The 9,549-nt window shown below is 41.6% G+C and overlaps 1 protein-coding gene across 1 annotated transcript in view; it reads left to right on the top strand.

Annotated features, from left to right (window-relative positions):
* The first annotated feature begins 798 nt into the window (after nt 1–798).
* Ser (protein serrate) overlaps nt 799–9,549 on the top strand; it is a 58,171-nt gene continuing 49,420 nt past the window's right edge. The window contains exon 1 of the mRNA XM_090180758.1: nt 799–1,159. Within this exon, the coding sequence (XP_090036884.1) occupies nt 815–1,159 (345 nt within the window). The 5' untranslated portion in view covers nt 799–814. The remainder of the gene's footprint in view (nt 1,160–9,549) is intronic.

The raw sequence follows: 9,549 nt of genomic DNA, 5'->3' as shown, positions 1-9,549 counted from the left end.
TGGAAGAAAGGGAGGGGGGAGGACTGGAAAGTACGAGATGGAGGGAGGGGGGCGCGGGGATGTTGAGTTCGGGACTCGCCGAGATACCTCGACAGGCTGATATCCGCCGTCAGTTTGAATCGGTACCCCGCAAGGTGCAACAACTTCGCCGCCGGTCCGCGTCTCAACGTCCGTGTGGTTGCGCGCTCGCTTATTCAGTCAGTCAGACAGGAGAGAGAGGATTTTTTCACCGTTTAATTCTCTCAACTTCTCAAGCTTCTTCTTCGAGAGGACGAAGGATAGAAGAGATTGAACCCCCGAAGAAGTCACGATTTTGCTCGCAACAAGTTTTTCACCGTCTTCGTCATGCCGAGAGATCCAAAGAAATATTGTGGCGTGTTTAAGATCTGACGTGGAATTTGTATTCAACGTTCCAAAGAGAAATCATCTTCGGAGATTTTTTTTTACCGTCGTCTTCTAAATATATCTATTTTTTATTTTATTTCCCATTTTGTGGGGCTCAACGCTCTTGTTTTACCGCGATCGAAAAAGGATAATTTCAGTTCGGTATTTATGTCTTCACGCGACTTCCAAAACTGACCCGTTGGAAGTGATTTTGGAAAATGTATTCCACGTTGGATCGCGTATATTTCGCTGTTAGGTAGAAAATATCATCACTTTTGTCAAGGATATTAATTAACACGAATCTTAAAAACCCCCAACAAAAATGCGATATTTAATTTCGTGATGTTTGCGTAAAGACATTTTAAAGATTAACAGTTTCGTCGGATAGTGGTTTCTGGTTTCGGCAATCTCGTAGAATAATAACGGCACGATGAAGTCGATAGTGTTCTTGACGATTTTAACTCACGTCGTTCGGCACTGTTGGGCGTCGGGATTTTTCGAGCTTCAAGTGTTGGGTCTTCAAATTTACCGGGGTGAACTGATGGACGGTACCTGTTGCGGTGGCTCGGGTCATCGGCGGTTACCGGAAGGTAATTGCCCCTTGTCATGTCAAACTTACTTCAACCTGTGTCTCAAGGAATACCAGTCTCAAGTGACGGCCAACGGTCCATGTACTTTTGGGAATATTTCCACCAGCGTCGTGGCTGGTAACTCTTTCCCGGTTCATACCGACCAAGAAGTGGTGCTCAAGTTACCATTCAGTTTTCGATGGACGGTGAGTTTTAACCCTTTCATTCCAACAACGACAACGTCGATGCTTTTTTAATCCACGAAGATTCATGCTCCGCCGCTTGCGTTTATAATTGTTTTGGATTATTACGTTTCTGATTGTTCCATTTGACAAGCGGTTTAAGTACTTAATTCCTTTCCAGGCATACATCATAATAAGGGAGTTAATTTCCTTAGAAATTAAGTAAAATATCGCGTCCCTCCCCACCGCGTTTCCCCCTCGTTACGAAAACAATTGTAAGAGCAGCCGTTGATTGATTGCTTTAGCATTTTTCGGAGGAAGAAAGGAAAAAACGCGTTCTTTTATTTTAGTCCAGTTCGTGACGCGTTTTTCTGCCCCTCTCTCGAGATGTTTAGTTTTTAGCCCGGATAATCCGTATAGCTGCCGTTAAGCGGCTCCCAGAAAGACCCAAATGTAACGCACCTCCTTCGCCATTATACGCGCCCCTTCTCACTCCGAAACCTCAATAGCACCAGATATTTTTTAATATATATTTTCGTTCCGTCGGCGCGCCGAAACCCTTTCTAACAATGGCTTCCCATTCATGGCGCGTCAAAATTTCCCTCTCCAAAAAATGACACGCCGGGTCGTGGTCGAGTATTAATATTTCAATCGTATTACATTTCAAAAATTCATGGGAACCGATCTATACATTCCTAGACTCGTTTCGCGGCTACTATTTACGTAGTTTTAACATTCTCTCGCTTGTAAGTTAAATACTCGTCCCTATAGACACTTCCGGTTATATTAAACCAAGTTTACGTGCCAAAAATCCGATAACGAGTGTGTCTAGTACAATTTGAATAATTTATCCACCTCATTCGCCAAGCCGTTTAAAACGTACGGTTTTAAATATGTGTATCACGCGCTATCGAACAACATTTGTACCTAGAGATATTTTAGTCGAAATAGACCCCAGCTATAGTCTTTAATATCCTCGTTCAAACATGTTTAGAAGAAATAAAAAGAAAAGCAAGCTGGTAATAATATCGCGGTCGGATGCGTGAGTTGGAGAGAGTCGGAGTGTTGGAATCGAACCACTCCCAAAGTCGCGGGCTTCTCATACTCCAGCAGAAGCGATTATCGTCGGGGCTACTTCAAAAAAATGAAAGTTAAAAATGGGGAAAAAGTTTTGGCGGGGTCTTTCCTTTCTAATATCCACACTGTTTCTCGATAGACGAGGTCTGCACACGTTTTCTGGACGCTAACTTGGAGCAACGCGTTTAAGAGAGATATCAAGTTTTACTTTCGGCCAGCGGGGCAGCGCGTCTACACCCTAAAACATTTAGATATTCCTTTAAAAAAAAAACGACGATATTGCCGCTAATGGCGAGCATTAAAAGAAAATGGCCCATCTTATTTGAGTGCCGTAACAATAAAATTAAAGTCTGATCCGAATTGCGCGTTGAATAGCGAATGAATGTTGATTCTAATCTATTTTCGCGGTCTTTTTAAACGGTTTTTATACAAATATAACCGCTCTATATAAAAATAGAATGGCTTTACAAAGCGACGATATTCATCAGTTAGCGTTTCGCTCGGTTGACTTTTTCCGAAATTTTTGATTTCTTCTCCCGCGCTAATCTATTTAATGGGAATTATGGAAATGATAGCATTTCGGTTTGCCTGGGAAAGAATTTGTTGATATGGCCGTCGTATCGTCGCGCGATTATAAGTAATAAGATAATATAAGATACTTTGAGAGGACGTGGGTGGAGGTTTATTTCCATCGTAACATTATCTAGCCACTGATTTAAATATCTTTGGTTAATTATACGCTTTGTTCTTAAATTAGCAAATCAGATATTTTAAATTTAAATAATTCGCGGTACAATATCCAAAATCTGTACACTATGAGCCGGAATTTTTTCTTTTACCTAACGTATAACAATGTGTCGAGCCGGGTAGAGTAAAGACGATGGACTGTTTCGTTTGTTTGCGTCTTAGCGCGCGGGGTATAAGCTTCTATACGCGTAGTCCCGTTACAGCTAGCTGGAGTATATAATGTTTTGTTTAGTCTAGGGCGCCGGGTCCGTCTCACCGCCTGCTTATTAGAAAGTCTTGGCTCGAGAACGGGCCTGGATATTAGGCGCGACCAATCTACTCGCCAGCGCGCGTTCTTTGTTTAGAATATAAGATACGCGAGCTACTCGTCAGCCCCGGCTTGAACTCTCAATGATAACTTATCATTCGAAACGATTTTTGTTCTATTCTAAATAAATCCGCTTCGCGAAAGGGAATAAACGTATATAGTCTAACCCGGCATCAACGCGTTCTTCGCTGAAAGGCTATTCGCGAGCAAAATCAAAATTTCGTTTAAGCCGGGCTCGCCCAAATTTGATGAGAACGTTTCTGTTGTAATTATATTTTGCTAGACGGATTTCAAAAACGTTTTCGGTCGGAACATTTCTTTTTGGCGCGCCGTTTCAAGAACGATAATAAATGGTTTAAACTCAAAGTCTTTTTCGCCGGCCGCTCACTGGTGGGTGTTTTAATAATAGAATGTATATTTAGAAACTGATTGGATTTTGGAATTTATCGCGTAAGATACTCCAGCCTACGCGTACATTGGTTCTCGCGTTTTTACCATTTTTTAATTTGACTAAGTAGGTCGAATCAATTGGTACGAAGGTGTTCCGAGCACGCGGGCGTGCTCACGGACAAGGGTTAAGTGACTCCGAATGTCAATCAAGTCCTCGAGGACCACGGTGGGACGCGTGGGTGCCTTATAACTAAAGGATACGCTTTCTTTTTGGGGAAAGCGCTTGACGGGGTCCTCTCCTGGTTTGCCGGTTGTCTGTATACCGCGGGCGTGTCCTCTTGATGGTTTTACTTGAATGGGTTCCCTCTTGCTTGGGAGCGGATCTTTCGTCTCGCGAATTGCCTAATCCTTTTTTTCAGCACCCCGACTAAGTGAAGATTATTTTTTTGGGGGCAGACACGGATACTCTCTTACAGTTTTCGCCATCTATTTCCGTACAGTCTCGTGTCTAGTTCTTCTACAGGGTGTTTCAAAAGGTTTTGCAAAAATTTTAAGGAGTTGAGAAGTATGCCTGTTTTTTCCCCATTTTCCTACGATGAGTTAAAAGAGCTTCAAAGTGTGGCCTACTAGCCCCTGGAATTAAAGCCATTAATTAAGGTGGCCGGGTTACAATGCGTAGGAGGGTGGTGGCAAGCCCTTCATGCCACGCGAGCCAACAGATCCCTACACTAACTATTACCGTTAACCTAAACGGAAGTAGGCTGCAACAAGCGCAAAACCAAGCAGCAGGGACTTTTACTTTTTACGCTGGTTACCTCGATTTGTTTACAGAGTCCTTTTTTACCAATCACACGAACCCAAACCTTAATGTTCGCGTTTCCCCGCTACTTGGTTTTGCGCTTCCAGGAGCTAGTAGGCCACACTTTGAAGCTCTCTGGCACTCTTTTAACTCATCCTCTACAACTCCTTCAAATTTTTGCATTACCTTTTGTACACCCTGTACATTTCTTTATTAGTTGGCTCGTAATCCCGCGCTAAGGGTGCATCTTGTTTTGGCCTCTCGTGGTTATATTTTGGCGCGGCTCTACATGGGTGCGAAAAGCGATCCTCCGTTTCGGACCCACCCACGCGTTTTTACGCTTTTCGGGAACGAAACCCCGTTTCTATGGTGAAAAGACAGTCTTCGCGGCTTTGATCTCTACTGACCACTGACGAGGGTCTTCGCCATTGTCACCGCCGAGTAGCGGCTCCAAGGTCGGAAACCATTTCGTCTTACGCCACCGTCGTCTCCTCCTTCGCAATTTATTCAATTTCCATTCCTCGGAACGCGACACTTTCTGGAGTTTATGGGAATTCTATTATACCAAGTGTTACTTACATTTTTACTGTTTTCGTTTCCGCCTGAGAGATAATAACGACCAATTCCCCCCCGACTTACTCTTAATTGGAAGTTACTGAATCTATTAATACCGTGGGAAAAAATTGCGACTGGTAATTTATATTTCACGAAATTCCAACTTTAATTTTATATATGACCTAGCTATACCGAATTCTTTACATACGCAAATTAGATGAAAAAAAAGCCATTGTATTTATTTGGTTTCTTTTTGCGTTACCTTTTTCCTACTTTTTATTATTAATACCGAATAACGATCAAACTTAGTTCCTGACAGATTGAAACCGCGTAATTCCTCAATTCGCTATACGCGAATATTACAATAAATACGGATAGTATATGTAATTTTTTCTTATCTTATCAAAATATGGATTTTTTTTACCTATATTCCTAGTAATATCATCCCGAATTTCTTCCCTTTTACGGTCTGCTGCAGTTTAAGGTCGAAAAAAATCTCCTCTTTACCCCCCCCCCCCCTCCCTACAAATATACTCTTTTTTTTCAGGGTATTATTATTTCTCGTTCAAAATCGTAGTACAGAAAAGGCCCCAAATGTTCGGCGTATCGGAACGAAATTACCCGATGTTCAAAATATGGCCCAAATATTAGAATTTTGTTTTATATTTCTTTTTTAACATTGAAATTTTTTAAATTGACCCTATAACACCCACGAAGAATATTAAATTTACAGCACCAGAAGAAACGTTTGAAGATCATTTTAGGCCTAAATTTGACATTTATTTTGATGAAAAAAAAAAACGTGGTATGGCTCGCACCCATTGTACTCTCTGCTTTGTATAAGTCTTCTTATAATGATATTTTTAGTTAGTTTTCCGGAAAAATAAAATTGCGGAAAAATTTCCATAAATTTTTCCTCAAATTGTAAAAATACAAAATTGAAACTTAAATTACTTTTTAAGGGTTTTTATGGTTTTTAACTTTTTATCGATATAAAATGTCGATATGTAAACATACTACAAAACATTAATAGTGTTACATTCTTAATCAGTTTAAACTGGTCTAGAGGTTTAGTTTTACTTTTAGATTCGAAAAAATTTATTTATATTTGCAAATAATATATTTGACTAATAATGGAATTAAAACTGTTTTTTATTTTTTTCGGAAAAATACGGTAAATTTCCCTGGGAAAAAGGGCCTCTGTCATTTTCCGCGGAAATTTTCCGACTTACAACACCAAATTTTAGACCTAAATTTGCCACTTATTTTAGAGAAAAAACATGCTACATAGCTCGCACCCATTGTACTCTCTGCTTTGTATAAGTCTTCTTATAATGAAATTTTAAAAAAGGTTCCTGGCCGACCAGTCTCGAGTCTCGATTTATCACAATCGTTTTCGTTCGGTATGCGATATAGATTAGCAAGTTCGCGGAGTGTATCATGGCAAAGGCCTATTTAAAAAAAAACAGTTGACTACTTGCTATTTGGTATTTTGGAAGCGTTACTTAGATTTGCATAGAATTACCATCCATAATACGGATGCACCCCGTCGAGGGAAGCATAAATAAAACATTGTAAATCTCCACTCCGACCCCCCTACGCCTTCTTGCCTTCACCGTTACCATCTTTAATTCTTTTATTCGCCGCTAGGTGTTCTCCCCCGTCTCTTTAAGTTCCCGAGTCTAGGATTTTTTTTCCCAACGATAATATTTTGATGCGGGTTTTGGCCGGTATAATTCTGAAGATGAAAAATATAGGGTATAGCGAGAATCTATAGCTATAGTAATGAAGTTTCTACTGCAATCCCCTTCGAAATAGTATTAGTCTACCGATACTGGTCCATATAAATCTCGCATTTTCCTCCATTCTAAGTATTCGCGAAATTCGAAGAATTGGGAAAAATACGAGGGAAAGCTATAGCTGTTATGGTTTTTTTAACGGTTTAAACCGTGATTGTACCGTAACGGTGATTGTATGGTTCCCTCTTTATCCATTGTTTTGGGAAAATCGGTTCCGCGTCAGAAACCAGGAACCACGCGAGCGTTGTTCTATATATTTTGGTCTACCCAACAAAAATCGTTATTTCCAGGCTACAAGGCAGCGGAGAATATGGCCGAAAATGTGGGTTTCCGACATAACACGCCACGGGGGAGGGGGGGGGGCGAAAAAGAGTTGAAACGAAGTTATGCCAAATATTAGGGGGAACCCTGTGTCACCCTTTAGTCGGTATGCGCTAAATTTGGTCCCTTCGCCGAGCCGTTTACCCTCTTGTCCGCGCTCTTGTCGCGAAAGGGTGCGCGACTAATAGCCATGGCGTCGAGACTAACCTAATAATAATTTTCACTCTTTGGGTGTATCGTCCAAATCTTTACCAGCGCTACAATGTTAGGTCAAAGTTAGTTCACCCAATTTTCGTCAACATATTGGTCATTTGTCGGCGCGGTTTCGGGCGACATTTCTTCCAAATTATTTGGCATTTGTTTCTGTATGTATATCGTGGTATGTCCCCGGCACTAGTCACGGCATTTGACTACTAAAATAAATGCTCTGACTACTAAAATTAATCGAAATCTGGGGGCTCACTAGTGAATTTGACTAGTGAAAAATGTACCACGTTTTCCTACAATATCTACTATTCTTGAAATTCTGACTTTAATCACTCCATCGTCAACAGAAGCTGAAAGAGGTTTTAGCATTTCAAACCAAACCAAATTTATTCCCCCATTTTTACCCCCACTAGTCAGTGACTATTAAAATAAATTAAGATAGGAGGCTCACTAGTCAGGCTGACTAATAAAAAAAATATCATTATTTCCAACCCAGGGTATGTCCCCTCGAAAAACGGACCGTTTTCCCATTTACGGGCCACGTGGGGAAAATAACAATGGAAAGTTTCGTAAATTGACCTTAAGAATTTGGGCTGTCTATTGTGTCTCGAGTGATTAGAGACTCGACGACTGGTTTTGTCTGTTAATAATAATATATATTTTAATTAAGTTTTCACGGTGCCCTCAACTTATAAACTGGACTAGGTTTAGTTACTCCATATCGTGCCAAGCCGTGATTATTCCGCGTTTCGTACGAAACATAGATACACATTTTTTGGGCGAAGGTTCGACCGCCTCCGAATTCGACTGATTATTTTAATCGGCGCGCCGGACAAATAATGATCAAATCTCGCTCCAATTAAAGCCCTTATTATTCGAACAACGGGGGGACTTACTGGCGAACTTTTAACGGGCCCGAATTGAGCAGCCAATGAACGCGACTTTCGAAAGGCGAGCGAGCACCCACCCGTTATAATTACGACTTTTAACAATAACTGGTCGAGAGTGTGCTTGTAATTACCGGTGTTTACGTCATCGCGTTTAGAGGCACGGCATCGCCGCCTGGCGGGGTTTTCGGGCGAAAGAATGATCACGCGCGGCTTCCACTGGGGAAATATAAAAGGGGCAGGATCCGAGAAAATTCGCGAAGGGCCAGCCACGATATGCATGCCGGATTGTGGCTGTATACTACGCTTAATTGCTAGTTCAGTCTGTGTTGCCCAAAGACCGAGAGTGCAGTGCGATTGTAAAACCTCAACAATAGGGTGTGGTGAAAAATTTCGAATGTTGAACGTGCCGTACTAATAATCAAAGGGTGTATTTATGGGGAGAGGGGTTAACGGGATTCCAAATCTAACGGGACCCCCGGCGTAGTTCGCATTGACACGTTCCATCTCTATAGAGTTGGATACTATGGAAATTCTTTCGTTAGAATCACGATGGTAGTCGTAGTCCAATATTGTTATTTTAATGTCTACAAAATTGATCCCAAACAGGCTAAAATGCTAAACAGGAACTGTCAATTTTACCTCAGAGTTTGACAATAGGTGAAAACTATTCGTAAGTCCGGAACCGTCCAAAGGGCTGATTCGGATCAAGCTATGACGTCACCAAAACGTCCCGGACAGTTCGGAACTTGTTGTACGAATAGTCTGAAATTCCATCCTAAAAGCACGTATTAATTAGTCTAAAAACCATGGCAGACGAGTTTAAGAGAGCTCAGCCTTAGGCTTTTGAGTAAGTACTGCTCCAAGTCCCGAACGATCCGAGTACCGCGAACTTTTTAACGTTGCAATGTACACTTTCTACTTCCAATATTTTCATCTGAGCCAATGCGAACGTGTCCCAGTTTTGTATTATCTCGGAGGGACCTTAAAGGGAGGGAGAGTTGGGGTAAAGAGTTAGAGGCGCGGATCACCCCATCCTTTTTCGACTTGCCCGAAGAACAGAGACACGTTGGCTTCTGGGGGAGATGCGTGGTCCGACGAAAGGGATGGTCCGGTCGCCTCCAAATTGTCGATCCTATAATTGAGGGTGTTGGCATTTGTTGTAATCATCATAATGAAGAATCGGAGTCCCCGCTACGACCATCGCGCCATCACGATTAATATAGAAGTAAAAAACCCCTTTTTAATGAGGTAATACCGAAAATCAATGATGCTGACTGGGACCCATTATAAAGCGCCCCCTTTTGTTGCAATCCGCGGAAACT

Source organism: Leiobunum rupestre, chromosome 7, assembly GCF_980474605.1.
Source record: "Leiobunum rupestre chromosome 7, qqLeiRupe1.1.hap1, whole genome shotgun sequence".
Lineage (NCBI taxonomy): Eukaryota > Metazoa > Arthropoda > Arachnida > Opiliones > Sclerosomatidae > Leiobunum > Leiobunum rupestre.
The sequence above is the reverse complement of the archived record's forward strand: the minus strand, read 5'-3'. Positions and strand labels throughout refer to the sequence as shown.